Source organism: Corvus moneduloides, chromosome 12 (genome assembly GCF_009650955.1).
Source record: "Corvus moneduloides isolate bCorMon1 chromosome 12, bCorMon1.pri, whole genome shotgun sequence".
NCBI classification, from domain to species: domain Eukaryota; kingdom Metazoa; phylum Chordata; class Aves; order Passeriformes; family Corvidae; genus Corvus; species Corvus moneduloides.
The window spans coordinates 3108033-3128621 of NC_045487.1; the positions used below are offsets into that span (position 1 = coordinate 3108033).

Genomic DNA, 20589 nt, shown 5'->3' on the forward strand with positions numbered 1-20589 from the left:
GGAATCCTTTCTGAAGTCTTTGACTTAGCAAGAACTCATTTATGGATTTTTTTATGCCTGTCCTGTGCAGAAATGTTAAATTTCTACAACTTTTCTGCTTCTTTCTGTTGGCTTCAGGTCCACATGTGAATGTATTTAATGATGTTGGAGAAAGAAGGTGGCTGAAGGGGGTTTGAAATACAGAAATTGGGCTGTAAAATGACTCTGGAATCTGTTAATAACACTAAAATGGAAAGCACCAGCATTGGTTCTATATATTTATTTTCTTCTGAACAGGGTTACAGGTCAATTCATGTTTTAATGTGGATTGGTGCTTCTTCATTGATGAGATATTGTTAATTTTTTATTTGGCTTCTTTCACTTAGTCATGGTTTTGTATGTTCTAAATGTCTTGATTTTTTTTTTTTTTTTCCTGCCTGTGTTCCAGTAGCACATCTGCTCCTATCCTGCACTTTGCTCTTGTCATCCCCAGCCATAGCCCTGCAAATTATCCAGCAGGCATCAAAGCAAGCACAGGCTGAGTTTTTTAATAACAGAAGTGAAACTTTGCACCTCCAAAATATTTCTGCAATTTCTCATTATATTATAGTGCAGCATAAAGTTAATTTTAGACCCAGATCCAATGGTAAAGATGCCAAATACTAGAATTGTCACAGAAAGGGATAACTTAGAAATATTTAAGGCTTTCTTGCCTGAGGTGCCCCATTCTGATAAGCAGCTGGCAAGTGAGATATTTTTAAATGATGGCTTTGAACCTGTTTCGTTAATCATGATTCCAATCATTCCAATAAAATAGCCACTTCTGAGGTGTGTTTGCATAAGAATATTGGTTTAATTTACAGTGGGGTTTGAGATAAGGAAGCCGGAAAGATTCACAGCAAAACTCCCCATTTTGGGCCTTCATACAGTAAATTATTCTTGCTGCAAATCTTCACCAGAGCAGCTGAACACTGGGGGCTGGCTCTGATAGCTGCTGGTGCCTGGACAACTTTATTTTCTTCTTAGTTTGTGAATTCCATCGGTGTCCAGTGAAAGCCAGACTTTGCAGCCGTAGGTGATTCTTTTTAATGAAAAATAGATATTTGTGTTGGAGAAATCGGTGGAGAACCTTGGAAACTTGGTTTTGAATTCAAGAAAAAAGGCAAACTGTCCCTATGAAATACGAGAATATGGAATTTATTTCCCCCATAGATTTATTTTCTTACCATTAATGAGTATAAATGTACCTTTAATGTCTGGAAGAGGAATGGAATGGAGCTGCTGGAGGCACTGGAAGCAGTGCTGGCTCAGAACAGTTGCATCTGTCATGCAGCAGGAATGCCTGCAGTGGAACCTGCTGTCCAGACAGAGCTGTTTCAAATCAGACTTATCAGCATAAAATGTCAGATCAAATTCATCATAGGCAGGAGAAAAATAAAACATTCTGGTCCAGGTGAAATTGGAGCTGCGCTCTGATGGTTTTCAGCTCGTTCTGGTGCTGCAGAATGGCAAGGCTGTAATTCCCCTGCTGCTGGGAGCTCGGATGCTCTTCCCGACCTCCCTTTCAGTGATGAGATTGTGTTTCCTCCAGCTGCACATCTCCAGGTGCTCCCCAAAGCCCCTCTGGGCTCCACCATCTCGGCTTTGCCATGAGCAGAGAGGGGTGGGGGGGGTTGGTGATTTGTGCAGAGGGTCAGAACTAGGGGTTCTCCATCGTGCCCCAGTGCTCAGGACAGCCACTCCTGATCCCCCAGTGGCTGTTTGACAGAGGTTGGTGGACAAATGAGCTTAAGTGTTGTGGAAATCTGATAATTTGCTTTCTAATAAGGTCCCATTCATTCAAATCCACTCTGTGGCACAACGACTGCACTTTGGGAACTTTTCAGGCTGTGTAGTCATCACTGGGCTTATTTAATTTGTTGTTTAACTGCTGATTAAATTTTACATTAAGGCAGAAGCACCTTGTTTTAAACACAAACTCTTTTTACAATAAGTGGCTCACAGACCTGCCTGTTCTTTTTCGTGGGTAATTCAGAGCCTTGAAGTTTACATTGTAGACATTACAAAGAAATATAAAACTGCAGAAAAATCACATCTCCGTACTGAGAAAAGGTATTTTGGAGCACTTGCTACTTCCAGGTTTGTTTGCAGTAAACATTTGGAGAAGATACAAAGCAGGGGCTGGGATAAGTCAACCTTGATTTGGGGGTTTACCAGACCAGCAGCCATGGTGAGAGGCAGAGATCTTTGCTGCTGTCCTGTGTTAGATGTGCTCACAGGGTCGAGTCCATCAACTGGCTCACAACTAGACTCTGGATATATTGGAAATTATGGAAAATAGCAAAATGTTGGCATTGCTGGTTATAAATAACAACTGGCCAGTGTTAAATGTTGGCTTCTCTATGGGAACAAGGCCCCTCTGGGTGGAACAAGAAGGCCTTGGCCTGCTAAAGGTTATGACGGTATTTTTCCTAAAGCTGAACGTGCCACAGGAGAAATGGGAGTGTAATTAATTAAATTTGTGTTGGGAATAGACCTTTTCACCCCAATTCAGGCCCTGCTGTGTGCATGAAGGGTTACCAGGAGCTGTGCAAGGCACTGGGATTGATGGAGAGAGCGGCCGAAGGCTCCGGAAGGGTCCCGGTGGCACCAAGCAATGATCACAGACACACTGAGGAGCCCTGCCCTGAAGAGCTGGCAGTCCTGGCCCTACTGAGGAGGGCATGAACCCCAATCCCATGGGGGTGATGGTGGTGGGAATTCCGAGGTGAGGCTCCTCTGCAGGCTGCCCCTGGCGCTTGGCTCACGGACGGGGAAGGGTGGGAGCGACGGATCCGGCTGCAGGCAGGGGGGTGCTGTGCTTTGCCTCTGCAAAGAGAAAGGGCCCGTTTCACTTTCAGCACGCTTTCCACATTGCTCCCACCTTCTCCTTCCTCCTCTCCCTATAAAATCTCCTGCTTGGGGATCACTGTCTGAGGCAGGAGCTGCACTACGGTGCTGGGCCCTGCGCTAGAGCCTAGTTTATAGTCTTCACTTCCTGTGCTGGCAGAAGGAGATGGAAGGGATGTCTCAGGAGATGCTGTGGGAGAGAAAAAAAACAGGATTAAGGTGGACTTGGATGCTGTTCAATAGAAATCAGCAAACTGTCCTACAAACCAAGGAGCAGGAGCTTGGGGGATCCCGGCGCATCCTTCTTTCCTGGTTTGTGAGGAGGCACTGGGTGGAGTGACAGACATGGGCCAGTTCTTCTCAGTATTTTGTACTTGGGAAATGCCCCCAACTGCTTTTCAATCCTTCATTCTCCTTGTCAGAGGAGAGCTCAGCCTGCAGCCCCACTGTACCTCGTTTACAGAGCACAGCATTTCTCTCATCTCCTTTGTTGGAAAGGGGCTTAAAAACTAAATAAAAGCCACCTAAAATGCACGATGCCAACATTTAAATAGCTGAGAAACAGCAGAATACACTCCGGGAGGTACCTGACTGTAACTGGCAGAGGGAGGGAGACTGTGAGTGCAGGACACTGTGATTACATGGCAGTGCTTGTTAAATTACAGCTCCTGTTCTACTTTCTGGTTTTGACAGCACGGTCCTACAGGGGATAAATGCCTTAACCCACACCCCAGCAGTGCCCAGCGTGGGTGAAGATGGTCCTGGATTCAGGTCCTATTGTTTGGCAACAACCACAGTGAACTCCTGCCACAAACAGCCCTCAGTCCTCCTTTGTGCCATCTCCCAGTGCTGCCACATCTAGAGAAACACCCAGTCTTGAGTTCTTGCTTTTTTTTTCGATCTTGCAATGTTTTAGTAACACCTCAAAACCCCCCTGGGTCAAGCTGCCATTAAAAATCCATTAAATTCTCTTTGGAATCATGGAAAGGAGTCAGCCAGGGGGACTGAGAGCTCTGATTCCAGTGTAACACTTAAACTCATATAAATAAAGAACTCAACTAAACTTAAATTTACTTAAATGAACTTAAATTTAATTTACTTAAATAAAAGTTTTTTTCCTGAACTATTTCTCCTTCCCAGTCCCTTGGCTATGCTGACAATAATGATGTAAAACTGGCCTGTAAATAATCTAAAGATGAGCTGTAAATGATGTAAAAATGGGCTGTGTATAATATAAAAAGGGCCACATACGGTCTGGAGCAGCGTGGATCACAGAGCTCATGTTGCTTTGCAGGACATGTCCCGGCAGCGGTTCCAGGTTGAGGCTGGGAGGTGCTGACTGGTACTGGAGATCAGCAGTGGTTCCTGCAAGTGGAAGTGGGAAGGGACATCATTCCTTGCACAGTTCCCGACAAGCCAGATGCTCTGGGCTAAATCTTTTTCATCCAGAGGATGCGGAAGACCTCTGTGGGTGAAGGTTAATGGCTCATCTTCGCTTCCTTCCTCTTTGCTCTCAGCCTCTCACTGTGCAGGAACAGCCTCCTGGGATGTCTGGGGTTTCAGCTGCTCTCCAGCTGCGCTGTTCTGCCTGGGGGTGTGTCCCAAGGGCTGCTCTTATCTGGGTTTCCCATAAAGTTATAACTTTTGCACTTTCCTAACAAAAGATGTGTTGTCTTCCTTAAACTGCCTCAGTTAGGACAGAGGCCTAAGTCGAGTGCCACACCACAGAGTGGATCCTTTACTGTAAATCTCAGATTTCCAGAGCTGGGCTGGAAAGAATTGCTCAGGGATTGGACTGGAGTGAGAGGGACCCTTCAAGCTACAATTCATCAGAGGGTTTTGGTTGGCAGGGATTTTAAAGATCGTCCAGTTTCAACCCCTTGCCATGGGCAGGGATATCACCCCCTGGACCAGGTTGCTCCAAGCCCTGTCCAACCTGGCCTTGGGCACTTCCAGGGATCCAGGCGCAGCCACAGCTTCTCTGGGCACCCTGTGCCAGGCCCTCAGCATCCTCACAATAAAGAATTCCTTCCTAATATCCCACCTAAACCTATTCTCTTTCAGTTTAAAACCATTTCCCCCTGTCCTCCCTCCCATACATCCCCCAGAAGACACAAACCCAAAGCCCTATAACAGCTTTGAGATAACCCAGCTTTGCTGCCCCTCCTCAGGAGGGGTCCGTACCTCCCAGCAGCATCTCCTGCAGCAAGCTGTCGATCCTGGCCACACCAAAGAGCTTCACAAACTGCACCTGCTCGATCATCTGCCAGGTGATGCTCTGCAGGGGCGGCAGCAGCAGCAGGATATCGCTGAAGCGGCCGCGGGAGTCGTACTGGCGGTCGTTGATGTAATCTTCCAGGTTCACCTGCACCTGGAAGCGCATGTTCTTCACCTTGCCGGGCTCACTCAGGCCTTTGCAGTCTGGGAGAGGCAAAAACGGAGTTAATTGCTGGCCTGTGTAAGCAAATGTTGCCCTGTCAGCCGGGCTGTGCGGAGGGAAAAGGATGAGATGGCAGTGATGCTCTGACAGAGATCAGCTGACAGCTGGGGCTGCCATTGCTTCACATCTCACATGGAGCAGGGAAACAGGGAGGGGAATTGGGGGGGAGACAGTAATTGGAGGAGAAACCGTAATTCGAGGAGACTTTGAAGAGAAACAGTAAGTAAAGGAGCTTGCTTCAGGATATGTCTGCCTACTGCCATTGGCAAAAGGGAAAAATTTAGAAGTTAAAATATTTATCCTTCCATGAAAACAGCCTGGAATTTTCCCCTGAAAATTATGAGTCACAACTACCCCCTCTAAATGCAATGTATGTTGTGATTACACTCGCTGCAGCACCAGGTTCTTGTCTTGCTCTCCCTGTCTTTGACCTGTGGTCAAACCTATTTTTCAAAGACCACTGGTCCAGCTTTGCTTAAACAAATAAATGTGCCCCTGGGTCGGGTGAAGTGCTGGGATTTACAGCCTTCCACTCCTGCCTCTGCTGTTATCTAAACCTGAGATTTCTGCATCACTGCACCATTTCCTTCACTGTCTGCAAAGAATCCACAGGCACCACATTTTCGGGATTGTAGTGCCAAGAGATTAGATAAAGTGGTTAACGAATGATTGTATGTCAGCATGAAGCTCTGAGGACATTCCTGCTCGTTAGCATGGATGAACTTCACTTCTGGGGAGCTTCACGCTTCCTCCTTCCAGCTGAAACCTCAGCACCTCATTGTCACATTGATCTAAAGCTGCACAGAGACACTGATCAGCTGAGAAGGTGATTTGTCAAAATCAATTTGATGAAAGCACCCTTACTCTGGTCACAGCAGGCTTTGGTGAGCCAAAGCTCACGATGCTCCTAAAACTCCCGGATCTTGATTTTCAATCAGTGAATACAGCAAAATACCCCAATAATTAATGGAAGATATTTTGATTTCTCCATGCTAAAAGACAAAAGAGCATTGTCTGGGCTTGGGATTGTTCTCCCATCTTTTCCCTTAGCTCCAGGGAGATACACACTGGAATCTGGGCTGAGGCAGAACCCCCTGTGCTTCTGGAATGAGACACAGCAAAGCATCAAAGCAACCGGTGGCTTTCCTCTGTGTTTCCCTGTTCTCCATCCTGTGGATCAGCCCTGCCCTGGGTCACTGCTGGCTTCCAGCAAGATCCATTAGCAGATCCCTGATATTTCTGGGCACTCTGAGCAGCCCAGCTCTCTGTGGTTTTTGATGGTGCTCTCTGGGCTCCGATGGATGCTCCACGCTGCTGCTTGTTTGGCTCACTTTGCTGATACATAATTAATATAGGCATGGATGTCCTTAATGGGCATCTCCTGCATTTCAGGCTGATGGACTTTCCCAAAGCCAAGCTCCTGAAGCAGCCAAACTCCTCCAGGGCCTGCAGAGCTTTGCACATCCACCTGGCTACAGTTCTTACTTGCTAAGGAGTAGAACACTCAGGAACAGGTCACTTCTAACTTAAAACTGCACTGCTGAGTATTGCTCATTCCAGCACGGGCAGGGTGAGATGTCAAGCTGCTTCCAAGGGGTTTTCCTGGTTTTTGAAGAGCCTCCAACTGCACTGCAAGCCCCATGCTTGGCAGTCAGAAGGAATCTCACCTGGGTCAAAGAAGATGATGGCTTTAAGGCAGGCGTACTCGTTGTCATCGATCTGGATGTCCCGCAAGGGCTTCACCAACTCGTCCAAGATCCTGGTGGCCACACGAGCGATTTCCAGTTCTGGGCAGTGCATTGGGATGATGAAATCATTCCCTGGGAGGACAAGAGAAATTCCCCATCAGGTTTCGGCTCTGGCTCTAGTCTCATCCAGCAGTTACCCCAAGGAGTGTTGCCTGATAGTCCCAGTGCCATTTGCAGCAATTTCCACTCTGCAGCTTTATAATCTGATCTGAGAGTGAGAAGCAAGCCCTGGATCTCATTCCCTGGTCCTTAATTATCTCAACTGCACGTCAGTGCACCCACGCTGTGCCCACAGCCTGCTCCCCGTTCTGCTCTGCTTTGCCCTCTGTTACATCAAGCATCTGTTTGTAAGCAGTGTTGCATCTTTATTTTTGGTTTTCTTTTCTGAAACAAATTTATCCCTCTCTCTTTTCTTTAACATGAGCCTTTCAGGGTCAGTATTCTCATTTTTCTAAGAACAATCCCACCTGTGGTGGCAGAGAGCTCCGTGAAAAGGAAACACCTATTTGCACTGTCATTTTTAACAGAGGCTTCTGCTAAGGTTTTAATCATCCATACCCAAATACCTCATTGCTTGTGCCTTGGCAATTTCAGGTACCAAAACAAGGCAACCCAGTTAAATACTGGGGGCTTCTCATCCACAATTTCAAAGCAATGAGGGAACAGTTACAAAAATCCCAGTGAATTTACTTGCTCCTTTTTACTCTCCCCTCCAGCACCGAGTCTCCACCCAGATGTGCAGCCCACACCCAGGAGTGCAGAGGGGGTTTCAGGGATGCAGAATGCTTGGGAATGACTTGGGAGGGGGGAATGATAAAAGCAGGAGTGTGTTTCACTACTTTACCTAATAGCAGGAAATCAGTGTATGGGATGGACCTCTTGGCTACCCCGAGGAGCAGATGTTCCCCTGCGTGGGCTCTGAGCAAGGCAACCTGGAGGTGGCACAGGAGGAAGAAATAAGATTATATTTGCAAAGCGGAGAATGGAGTGCTGAGCTGTTGCTGTTTAATTAAGCCCCATTTGGTGTTTGCTTAGATCTGGCAGATCTACAGATAAAGCTCTGTTCAGGGCTAGAAAATATCAGTGTGTGTTCACTTTGAGAAGTGCTACTAAATGAGAAGCTGTTTTTAACTAAAAGAGCAAAGAGAGGCTTGAGTAATTCGAGTTCTTAGGAAATAAGCAGATTCTATATTCAACTATTAGGCACCAGTAAAGGCAAAATCAGAATTTTTGCCTGGATCTTTTGCAGGCTGGAGCGACCAGCTCTATATTTTGAGGGACTTTGGCTGCTGAGGTTATCTTTAATTGGTCCTTTGGCCTTTATTCCTCTTTCTCTCCTGTTGTTTATAACTCTGCACAGGGTGATCTGTGTGTTAATGCCGGATTCTCCTGCCGAAAGGTCCAGCTGGGAATTCCTTTCAAAGGCAGGGGGTTTGCAGGGAAAAGCCATTTGCATTTGTACCTGGTCGTCGAGGGGGAGCTCACAAAAGGCCGGGATGTATTTTGCCCATTCCACCAGCACCAGGAGCTGCTGTTTCATGGACTCACACACATCGTGGATGGTGGCAACCTTCTTCATGGCAATGTCTGTGCTGTGCACGGGGCTCAGGGATAAATACTGAAAGAGAAACCACCCCGCTGTTTTATTACCCTCCACAGCAACAATTCATCCCATCAGGGCCCTGAGAAGATGCTCCCGTTGTGGCTGGACCCTTGTGCTCGGCTGTGTCCGACTCACAGCCCATGGAGCAACTTCCACGAGGTGGTGCTCAGTCCCAACACACACCCAGCCCTCCTCCACCTCCATCTCCACCCTCCAGGCTGGCTCAGGACAAAATAAACATTCCCATTCCCAGCAGGAGCCAGCAGCACTGCGTCTCAGCTTCCCATCCATCCCTCCAGCCAGCCAAATGCATGAAATGCATCCAGCCTTTCTCCTCCAAGTTGCTGTCAGGGACACAAAATTCCCATTTTGGTCTCTAAAGGGCTGCGTGGCAGGGAGAGCGTTAAAAAGCCGTAATTTTTGAAAAGGAAGTGGGCTCACTGCTGCACATAATGCGCAACATCTGGGCCGTGCGTTTCAGTGGAGAAAGGGTATTTGCGTAAGAATTTAAAGGACGCTCAGGGTGAAATTTATGGTGGAGCATAAAATGAAAAAGCAATCAGCGTCAGCTGAAGCCCAGGGAATTATTCACAGTATTTTTCTGCCCTAAAATTGTTATGCTGATAAAGAAGTTATGAGGACAGATACAATCAACCATGACTGGAACAATGTGTTTGGAGCAGGACAGAGAGTGCAGCAAGGAAGGGTGAAATTCCGTGTGAATGCAGTGAGATTCTAGGAATGCAGCAACAATTTAAGCTGGGGGAAGAGGGGACCTGGGCTCTGCAACATCCCTCAGCCCTTGGAATTTCAGCTTTGTATCTCACACCAAAGGCTGCATCTGCTCCATTGCCTTGATAATGGATTTTTCCTGTCTGCTTTCAGATATTTTGCATTTTCTTCCCCGTGGGTTTGTGCAGGAGCCATCCAAGGGCAGAGAAAACATCCAGCCCTGGTGGGTTTAGAGGGCTGGGATTGCTGAGGGCCACGGACCCGTTTGGAGGGCTGTCCCCACGTGTCCTACCTGCTGTGCCATGGCCTCAGCCTGAGTGAGGACGTTGATGGAGAGAGAGCCGTTGTCCTCGTAGCTGCTCCTGCGGATGCTGATCCTGTCCCGCTCGTTCTGCACGGCTGAGAGAGAGAGAGAGAGAGAGGTGCTTGTGTCAGTGAGAATTCCTCCCCCAGCCAATGGCTGCTGCTCCCTGCGGTCCCTAAACAGGAGTGGACGAGGCTTTGCTCCTGCAAGACCGTCCACTCCTGTTGGATGTTGGAATCAACAGGCTCGGGGGAAGGAAAGACATCACCTCAGAGGGAGAAGACCAAGAATAAGAGGGAGATGAGGCCATTTGGGGGTCAGAGCAGCACCCATGGGATGTTAGCTGGTCCCACTGGATTTGATGCAGCTCAGGGGTAATTTAGGGATTTGGTGTCACCCCTTTCCCCTTGGCAATGCACCCACACTGCTGGAGCCCTGGCCTTTGGTACCCTTTCTGCCATGGCTGTGCTGAGGGCTCCCCTGCTGGGCTCCTGGTACAGCAGAATGCTCCTGGAGCTGCACCTCATCTCATGGCAGTGCTGGAAAATCATCCCCTAACCCCACCTTGGAGCAGCCTTGGAGTGTCCCCTGTCCCTGAGGCATTGCAGGTGGGATCCCAGGGGATGTCACCACTCATGGGACACAGAAAGAGCCACTCCATTAAGGAAGCTCAAGAAAAGGAAGATTAAATCCACTGATTCCCCCTTTAAAACCTTTCCCTCAGTGTTGCCCAGCTGATTTCAGTGAGCCTGGAACCCCAACAGCAGTGACAGCTGAGGACAAGATGCAGCCAGGGTCTGTCACCAGCCCTGCTGGTGCAAATGCCTGCTGGAAACCAGCTCAGTGTCCTGAACTGGTCACAACAGCAACACCACAGGCCTTGGACACACACCACACCTTGTAGGGACCACAGCAGAGCGAAGATCAGCCCAGGCTCTTTGCTGACAGAAAGGTATGGACATGCCATGGTGAATTGCAAAAAACCCACTGATTTTTGAGGCCCATTCCACCCTTTAAACAATCCTTTTCCCCGAAGAACGAGCCACATCCAGCCTCATGCTCCATCAGCCCTGACCAGGGAACAGAAGAGCTGGATTGCACTTCAGCAGCTCATTTTTGCAACACGGTCTCCAAGAGCTGACTCACCTCCACTGCAGCCATCGAGTGAGACAGCAGCAGAGAAAGAAGGAGAATTTAGAATTAACCCAACCTGATTTCAGTGTTGGTGTCTCCCCCAAGCCCTCTTGCCTCTGTCCAGCAGCTCGGGCTGGGGGAAGGAGCCTGAACACTGACTCAGTGCTTCCCTGGCAGCTCACGGGTCTTGGCTACAAACAGCTCGGAAAGGCACTTGTCAGGTCCTTGAAGCAGAGGGAGCAGGAAGATTTAGCATGTGGTGACAGTGCAGCACATCCCTCCTCCTTCATCCAGCAATCCCAGACTCCTTTCGCTTTATTTCGGGGGGGAGCGACTCAAACAGAGCTGCCAGAGCTCACTCTGTGCTTTAACCCCTCGGGTGTAGAACAGTGTGGGTTTATCTCAAAAGTGGCCACTGCAGAAGATTTTTCCAGCAGTGATCTTTTTTTTTTTTTTTGCAGATCAGCAGAGTCATTTTGCCATCATTCCCTTGAGCCTTTGCCTCGCTGCTGGGTCTTGTTTCAGAGCATCGCTCTTTGCACAGGGCTCATTCCTGGGAATCCATACAGAGGAAACACATGGGCACTGCTTTGCACAATTTGAGGGAAGGTGGATTTTTTTTTTGCCAGCTCATGTCCAACCACTGCTCTGTTTTCCTAACCGACCTCTGATGAGGGGCCAACAAAGTGAAAGGGCAGAAAACAAGCACCAGTGACAAAAATCAATGTCTCCCCTTATTGACTGGAGTGCAGTGTTTATTTTCCAAGAGCTGGGGCTCAGCCTTGCTGTCAGTCAGGATCAGCTTGTGGAGATCTCACTTTGTACCTCCGAGCCAGTCTTGCCTGCAAGGGGCTGGGTGGGTGCATTCATTTGTGCAAAGTGCCACACACACATTCCTGGAGCATTTTCAGGCTATGGACACCACAGAGAGGCAATTTGTCATCAATTTAGAGAAAAACCAACCACAGCTTTTGGGAGGCTCTGCTAACCTTCCTTAGATAGCAGCATAAGTTGCCCTATGCAGGAGGCGGGGGGGGCGTCAGCCAGGGACCCCTCCCCGAAGCCTGGAGGTGAAGGTGGTTATAGGAACCATAATCTTGACCCTTCAGGGGTTTTATTGGTCCACCAGAAAGGTGAGTGGCAGCATCCAGCACTCAGGAGAAACAAGCCTGACCCAATCTGTGCCATCACTGGCTATTCTGGAGAGTCCCCATCCAAGCTTCTACACCTGGATTTATACCAGATGCTCCCCCACATGCTCTCAGGGTAGGGCTCTCTGCCTACTTACAAGAAAAGGTACAAGTTTTGCCTTTCCAGCCGAGTTACACATCCGATTTTACGTAAATCCCACAGTCCCCGGCAGACCTGGTCACCACAACAGACTCCTTTAAGAAGCCTCAGCCTGTTTTTCCCCCTGAGTCTTTTTATGGCACATATTTCAGTGCTTCCCTCATGCTCTGATAAGCTCAATCTTCCAGTGTAAGTGGATGGTACAGACCGACTTTCTCAAGGTGATTCGGGTGTTATCGCTGAAAGTACCCAAGATGTGATGGAATTAGATACAAAAGGGAGTTAATGTTTCACCCGCCACAAAAATTAATCTCTTACCGTGCACTGATTATATTGCTATATTTATTGTGTTTGTAAAAGGGAAGGGACAGCTCACTCCTGGTGAGGCAGTGGGAGTGCTCGAGGGACGTGCTGGCCCTGGGGGTGCTGGGCTCAGGTGTGATCTTGGCTTTGCAGTCAGTAAAACGCAACAACCTGCAGGAAGGACTGAAAAGCCAATGCTGGATCCCTCTGTCTCCCAGGGGCTGCAATTTCCAGAAGCGCCTGGCAAAAGCTTTGCTCCCTGTTTTTTTCCCACTCTAATCCTGTCCTCTGCACATTCCCAAAGCCAGTAAACACCACAAAGAGCCACCACAGCCCCGCAAGAAGGGACGTCAGCGGTTGTGAGTCCCCAGGATGGTGCTGGCCAGGGACAGCGTGGCCCGAAGCTGGGCTTTCCCACAGGGAAAGGGGAGAGAGGGCAGGATGATGGCTGTGTCTCCCTCCAGGGAATTGTCCCTGGCTACGGCATGTCCTGGCTGTGGGAAGAGGACGGGAAAACAAACATATTCTCCATGTGATGCAGGGGAGCCTCGGAAGGGTTTTGTCACTCAGAGCAAGGCTGGACCCTCTGCCTCGAGCTCCGGGCAAACAGCGCCGTGTTTGTGGGATTGCAACAAGCCCCTGCTTCCCAAACTATTTGTCCTTGCCACTCAGAGCCAAAGCCTGGGATGAGGAACCTCCAGAGAGTCCAATAAATGAGGCACAGGCACTGGCTGGGAGAACAGCAACCCAGTAACTTTCCATGGCAACTGCGGAGGTTCAACCCCTGCCTACACGAGAATTACTGTTTCCATCCTTACTCCACTAAAACCAGTGTCAGTTAATGCTGGTGGAGTTGGAAATGTGGTGATAAATGGCATAGGGAGAGCAGGAGGAGGGAGGTCCCTGCGTGGTGCACTCACTGGTGCTCGCAGTGTTTCTGTCTTCACTGACAGATTTACTCCTCCTGCTGCCTGATCAATTCATAGCCACAAATAATCTTTTTTCCCTGAGCTACCTCAGATTTTGTAGGTGTGGTGTGTTTTATTCACAAATAAATCCTGATGGTACACGTACATTTAATCCTTTCATGGGCTTGTGGGATGATTTATGACTACTGAAGGTAGAGAAGATCCTTTATCTTTTCCATCCTTTGCAATAAACTGCAGTCCCAGCCTTCTGAAAGCTGGCAAAAGAGATGTGCAAACAAAAGGTATGAAACAAGATAGAGGCCCTGTGGAGCACTAATAAAACTGTCCTATAAACCTGTCCAATTTCACAATAATAAATAAAGCCTCAAACCCTCCCACTGTGTTGCAGCAGTGAGTGATACAACCATTCTTTTTACTTCTGCATAAAACTAAAGAAGTTCATGTACATTCATAAATTACTTTGAAGGGGATGAGAGGTTAAATATTAACTGTCTTTTCTTTTCCCACCAGCAAACTGAACCCTGACAGTGCAGTGCTGGCATTTCAGAAGGCTTCCAGGTTTTCAGGCACTCATCTCCGTGTGAGGAGATGACCAGGCTCACTTGGGAAATCACACCCTGCTGATTTATTCAAGGTTAAACATGATCTCAGGGAGATGCTAAAAATAGAATCCTGCTGTTCTCTTTGGGTGTTTAAGTACCTGGTGTTCTGAGCCACTGATGCTGCAGTGACCAAAAACCTGCCTGGTAGCATTGTGCAAGACAATAGAAATCGAACCTTCTAAGCCAACAGAGAAAACCAGGGGGAACAGCCAGAAAATCCCCAAAACATCCAGACCAACCTCTGGCACAGTCCCAGCCTTAACCACAAAACAAGAATAAAGGAGTGAATCTCCTGTAAAAATCTTAAATCCTGATCATAGAGGTGTTTTTGGGACATAAGAGGGGTTTGTGTTCAGGCAAACCTTTCCCTCTCCTGTTGTGCTAACTTTAATGGTCTTCATCAGAGTGAATTACTGATACCAAAAATGCAATTGGGAGAGGAGTGATTCTGAACAAGCTATTTTCTAGGAAATCTGGGAACTGGACTTTCTGCAACGCTCAAGTTTTGTCCTTTCCCTGCTCTCATTAGTGCCGATGGAACCTGGATCCCATCTCAGAGCACAAGCCTGAAGGGTGTGGGGCTCGTGTGGGGCAGTGTTGGTCCTTTCAGAAAGTAGGATCGAATTCAGTCTGTACAAACAAGGCAATCTAAAGATCCTACTGGTAATTTTTCAGCCATTCCCTGGGGAGCCTGGCCAGCGCTCCACCCCTCTCTGGGGGAAGAACCTTTTCCTAATATCCAACCTAAACCCTGCTGGCACAGTTTAAGGCTACTCAGGTATTTGTATCACATGGCTTTTTCTTTAGGGAGAAATTTCCCTTCTACACAGTTCCTTGTAATTCCTTATCCACTGAAATTGTCAAAAGGGAAAAAAAAAAGGAGAGAAAAAAAAGATCCAAGCATGTCACGTCATACAACACAGGAAGATTGCGGGGGGGGAAAATCCCTCTGGATCAAAAATTCTCATTTATCTGTTCGTTTTGCCAGGGAATAGCAAGTTCTCCAAGGCTGTGCACACAGACACTGAGCAGTGGGTCAGTGGGGCGCGTTCGAGGGTGATGCAGCCCTGCTGACCCCACCCCAGGTGTATTGTCACAGCCAGCCTGGCAAAAGGATCGTTTCCAGCTTCTTCCCCTCTGCTGTGGATAAACAATGCTATTGCCACACCCTGGAAACTCTGATTGCCGTTATGAGGGCTGGCCCAAAAGGAATGTGCCAGGGACAGAGGGTTGTGCCAGTGCTGGGACACAGAGCACGGTGAGTGTGGATGCTGCCACCTCCCAACATGAACTGCTGCACGCTCCAAAAGATTTAGTACAAATATTTGTGCACTCCAATAGTGCTCTATCCAAGACATGGCTTCTCCTTTTCCCTAAATCTTTGCAATACTGTTTAATATTAATCTAGAACCATCCAAAAGCAAATAGCTGTGTTCTTTTTGTGCACACAATTGTGCAAGAGCACTTTTTTCCCAGTCCTGCGTATGTGCTTGGGATAGAGCTCTGGTCAGCTAAGCTAATTTCTGTGCAGCAGTTGCTCAAGGTGCTTTAAAGTCTTCCTTGCCAAACACAGGAACATTTTCTGAGCACACAACCTGACTGCACTCATAAAAAAGTTTGAAGGAATGTGACGATGTGGAACTTGAAATGAGTCATCTTCCATCAAGCTGCACTCAGTGATGGAGGCATGAGCCAAGGTTTTATAACTCTTACCATAAAAAACAATAAAAATCATGCTTCAGCTCAAAGAATAGATCTGATAACCAGATTTCAGCCTTTCCAAGCAGTGAAGTTTGCTGCATTGGTACTTGGCTTTATCCCATCTAGAACTAACCAGATCAGCTTCAGTTTCGTCTTTATTAGCCTGAGCTCTATTTATTTTTCCATCTGCTCTATTTACTCCATTTCTCCTAAATTAAACCAGCCAGCATTTTTGCTTCATCTATGACTTATGCCAATTTTCAAGACACCCTTCTTTTCCAGGGAAACATATGGTCAGAACGTCAGAAAGATCATTTCATCACCAGTAAAATCTTAAGAATTACCAGAAATCAATGGCAAATTTCCCCTTGATTTCAATGGGACAGCAATTTCACCTCTTGGGTGAAGTTGGTGACATGGAAAGAAACTTTCAAGCTCCTTTCTACCTCCCTAATCTTTCAGTGGGTTTGGAAACAGCACAAATGAAGGGTGAAGAGTCTTGAAACCATCACCTGAAAACCTACACCTCAGGTTGGTTGGGCCCCTAGTTTGTCAAGCACTCAATGGACAAGGACAATCACAGTAAAACAGGATCATCCACACTCTCCTAGTAGGCAGAACTGGATGAGCAGAGACCAGAAGTGCTGTGCTAGATCCCAGACTTCCCCTGGCAAGCTGGATGTAGGCACAGGTTAACAGAAATGGGGTTTCTGCTGCTGAGCATTAGGCACTATAGCAGTATTTCCTTTAGAAAGGGCACATCCTGATGGTCACTGGCACCCAAGCCTACAACTCTCCACCTCCTTCTCAGTAGAGCCAATGGAACGTGCAACAAAAGGTGCTGGCCACTGTGGGATTGGCCCTTCCATGCTGGTGCTGCTGGTGGCTCCATGGTCACACTATAACCAGCAGCACAACCAAAGGGTTTGGCTCTGACTCATGTCCCCTCTTGGGGTTCCTGTGTCACCTGTGGGGGACACATGGGTCACCTTGCTCCAGGAGCTCTGCCTGTGTGCCCTGTGCCACAGAGGATGGGCTCTTGCTACTTAAGGCACTGTACTCAGGCTGTACCTTGCCCTTGCACGCAGCTATGTGAGCATCAGCCAAGCCAACCACACCATCAGAAGCAGCAAACTGATGGCATTTATGATTTTGAAGGTGGCAGATCCTCACTGAGACTGGCACAGGTGGAATTAGGAGTCACACCATTGGGTATGGAGAGCAGAAATTGCTATTGTAAAACACTTAGAAAACAGATAAACCCTGAGGAAGCCCATTCCTTTCCCAGGATTAAAATATCCCAAAAAGACCAGCCTCACAGGATGGTGAATAATGTCACCAGGCTCTCATTGAAATGGAGATAAAATGGCAATTGGGGCTTTTGGCTGCAACAAAAGATCTCTCATTGTGACACACAATCATCCTCTCTCCAGCCAGTGCTGCTGCTGCTCCCTGCCATGCTCTGCAATGGGAACAGGGCCCGAGACAGCAGCTGGCACATTTGAAATGCCTCTTTGCACCCACCTTCTTTCTTCATGCCAGCTCTGAAGCACTTCTTCAGCCTGCAGTACCTGCACTGGTTCCTCTTGTCTTTGTCTATCACACACTGTCGGTTGAACCTGGGAGGAGATGGGAAATACAACATGGAGCAACCAGCCTGGTATCTGCACCCCTCTCACCCTGAGCAGCCCCAAATACAGCCCCAGACCTCCCTGAGCTCCACACTGCACAATCCTAGAGAAGAGCCAAAGGTTTGCAAGAAATGGATTGAATCCACATTGGCCTGGCCCAGCTCCTCCTCTTCCCCACCGCCACTCCTGCCAGATGGGAGCACAGCAGCTTCAGACCACCCACCCTGCAGGGACTGGGATGGTTTTGGCTGTGAAAACATGACTGTGACTCAAACTGGGCTCAGTAGGAGGTCCATCTCCCACTTCCAGACAGTTTTTGGGTGTTGGGGTTTTTGTCTGATTTCACTTGTCAAGTATTCTATGATTTGTGTAGGATAAGCTGCATTAAAGGCCACAAGTCCTTTGGGTCTGCAGCCTTGTTCTGAGGCCTGTGGCCTCCTAATTCCTCCTCATTTCAATGGGGATTTAGGAACCCTTGTGCTGTTCCAGGGGCGGCCCACGCAGGCTTGGCAGCTCTCCCCACGGTGGGTGAAACAATGGGAGGGGAATCTTCCATGCAGAGAGGAGATGACGTGGGTTGCTCCAGGACCAAGAGGCTGTAAAAGCTGAGGCACTTTCCCAGCCTGGTAAAAAGCCAAAGGTACAAAGGCCCAAAGACTTTCAGAGGAATTCACGTCTGTGATAAGCAGAGCCCTGAGCTGGGCTGAGCTCACTAAATAAGGGCTTGCACACAAGCTTGGCTTTGATGCTGTGCATCTTCCCTGAGCCGCCAACTATCACAGAGATTCACAGACTCCTGGGGAGAGGCAACAACTCTGCTCCCAGGAGACCAACAGCTGAAATTTCAAAGAAACCTGTACTAGCTGTCATCTCCTCCTGCAGGAACCCCACAGTTTATGGGATGGGCACTGTGTGGGTGGACACTGCTGTCACCTCAGGTGTCTTTGGTGGCTGATGTGTCCTGGAGGGATAAGGGCACCAGGAACATTTTAAACAAGTAGGGTGACTTGTATTGAAAAAATTTGGAAATGCCCTTAGAGGAGAAAAAGCTTTGGAACAGAAAGAAAACTTCCAGGTTTTAGCTAGAGATGAAGGGATCAAGTGTATTCAGGTTTGGGATTTCTTTCCACTCTCTCCTGTGCTAAAATAAACATCATTTTTCTAAGGCCAAGCAAGATAGCAGCTTTGTAATTTATAGCCTCCTCCTGGCAAAAAGCCTCTCTCAAATGTATACCTGTGTGCCAAAGTGGATGTGAATCCTCTCTAGTCCACACTTATTTCTCAGAACGTTCATAAAATCATCACTGCTAAGTCAGTGTACATCATTTTTTGTATTTCAAAAACAAGAACAGAGAAGGTGTGAGAGGGCTTTGGAGGTGACAGATTCTTGGATGCCTGTTGCTTTTTACCAGGAAAAGCAAGAACGATTAAATCTCTGGAGCTTTGGTCGTTTGCCACCTTGGCTATCCCTTGCTGGGCTGTGACGAGGTCATGGTGTCACTCCACACTCAGGGTCTGTATTTATGTATTTTACACATCAGTCAAACCTCAGGTTTTAGGTTGGACTCAAGGATCTCAAAGGTCTTTTCCAACCTAGTTCTGTCTTTCTGTGATTCTCGAGTCTACAAGTTTCCTTCAATTTACACCATGGGGAAAGCAGTGGTGGTGAGTTCACTCAATGCGGGTCTCAGGGTCCAAGATGAGACAGGACTGAGTTTAGAGATAGGACAGAATTTACTCCTTGCAAACCAAACTGCAGTCCTACTGTTGGCCTTCATGGTGTGACAACTTGGCATTTGAGAAAAGAGCCCCTGATCCCCACCCCAAATCATTTCCCGCATCCATAAATTGCATTTCTCGATTGCCGAAATCCCGGTACCTGCAGGAGTAGACGTGGTTCTTGCGGACACTCCTCCTGAAGAAGCCTTTGCAGCCGTCGCAGCTGGAGGCCCCGTAGTGTTTGCCGGTGGCCCGGTCCCCACAGATGGAGCACAGGGAGCTGACACCATTGGGGAGCAGGCTGGTGTTTGCTGACTCAGCCGCGATGGCCTCTGCTGGCAGAGAATGGGGACAATTAGACACCCCTTTTAATGGAAACCTCAGCATTTATGGTCGTGCTCTTCCCAAGCTCAGCTCCTTTGCTTCTGGTATTGGTGTTTTTCTTCACTTCAGTGATAAGAGTTCAAGCTGCATAACCCAAACGACTCCTGAGAATTTATCAATTAGCAATACTTTTGTGGACACATATAAAGAAACCTCACCTGGATGTGAGTTTTATGTTTTTGAGGGATAGGGAGCCACCTCCTGAATGAGATACCTGGAGAACGTGGTTCAAAGCTGGTGTTCACAGCAGAAAATACAAAAAAACCTCATGAACTTGAATAAATAGAATGCAGAGAAGAAACAGCAGAGGCAGAAAGGATGAATTACTTCATGCCCAAGACAGAGGTGCTGAAGAAAAAAGACTGTTCTTGAGAGCTCCTCTGCAGCTGGAAAGCAGAGACAGCAGCTCCCACAGGGATCCCTAGTCCTAAGTCTGGTCCCTGCTCTGAAACTCCCTCTGAAGAGACTCATTGCTTTCCACGAGAAAGCAACAGAGGTGTGCAGGAAGATCAGATTTCTAAATTAGGGACCCAAAATTAGGTCATATGAATGCCCTCTCTCATGTCCTCCATTTGCACCCACTCATTTGGGGCAGGAATAGCTCTGCCCCTGCCTGCCCTGTGTGTACACACTGCTGAAAACTCCCCTTGGAACCTCTCCCTCGGCCCTAACCACCAGACTTGCTGCTCTCTTAATCCTCCTAATTTGAGGCACAGTTGGGGAAGGAAGAAGCAGGAGATCCTTGCGAAAAGGCAGCTGACAGTGCTTGTATCTCTCCATCTGTTTGTAGAGCCTGACCTGGGCACTCACTGCAGGACAGTTTTATGAATTTATCACACCTCTGGGAGCATGTTCTGTGCTCCAGAGGAGCCCATCTCGTGCTCCAGTGACCTCAGAAAAGTCTCTGGGACAAGGCACATCCTGACACGTCTCTGCGATGAGACGTCCTTGCAGCAGAGACAGGGAAAGCTCAGCTCAACAGTTTCTTAGAGAAAACTATTCAAAGGGGAGGAACTGCCATCTGATCTGCCTAGAGAGAATTTTCTAATCCATAATGCATAAAAATAGCTCTGGTTAATCTGGGTACATATACAGAGAGAGCGAGGGAAGGTTGTTTTTGTGTGTGAACACACTTCAAAAATTTATAGTGAAAATATTTGCTGTGCAAGGAAAATTGTAATCAACCCCCCCAAAAATAACA

General features: G+C 47.9%; 1 protein-coding gene across 4 annotated transcripts in view; it reads right to left on the reverse strand.

Annotated features, from left to right (window-relative positions):
* Positions 1 to 560: 560 nt before the first annotated feature.
* The window catches only part of LOC116449827 (hepatocyte nuclear factor 4-beta-like), a 51944-nt gene continuing 31915 nt past the window's right edge, over positions 561 to 20589 (reverse strand). For 2 of the 4 annotated variants that reach the window (XM_032121724.1, XM_032121725.1), the window contains 9 exons: positions 19165 to 19339; positions 17179 to 17273; positions 9684 to 9790; positions 8519 to 8674; positions 7901 to 7988; positions 6976 to 7128; positions 5053 to 5289; positions 4120 to 4233; positions 561 to 3058 (listed from right to left, as the gene is read on the reverse strand). In XM_032121724.1, coding sequence (XP_031977615.1) covers positions 2922 to 3058; positions 4120 to 4233; positions 5053 to 5289; positions 6976 to 7128; positions 7901 to 7988; positions 8519 to 8674; positions 9684 to 9790; positions 17179 to 17273; positions 19165 to 19339 — 1262 coding nt within the window. In that variant the 3' untranslated portion in view covers positions 561 to 2921. The remainder of the gene's footprint in view (positions 3059 to 4119; positions 4234 to 5052; positions 5290 to 6975; positions 7129 to 7900; positions 7989 to 8518; positions 8675 to 9683; positions 9791 to 17178; positions 17274 to 19164; positions 19340 to 20589) is intronic. The other 2 variants (XM_032121726.1, XM_032121727.1) reach the window with 2 other exon arrangements.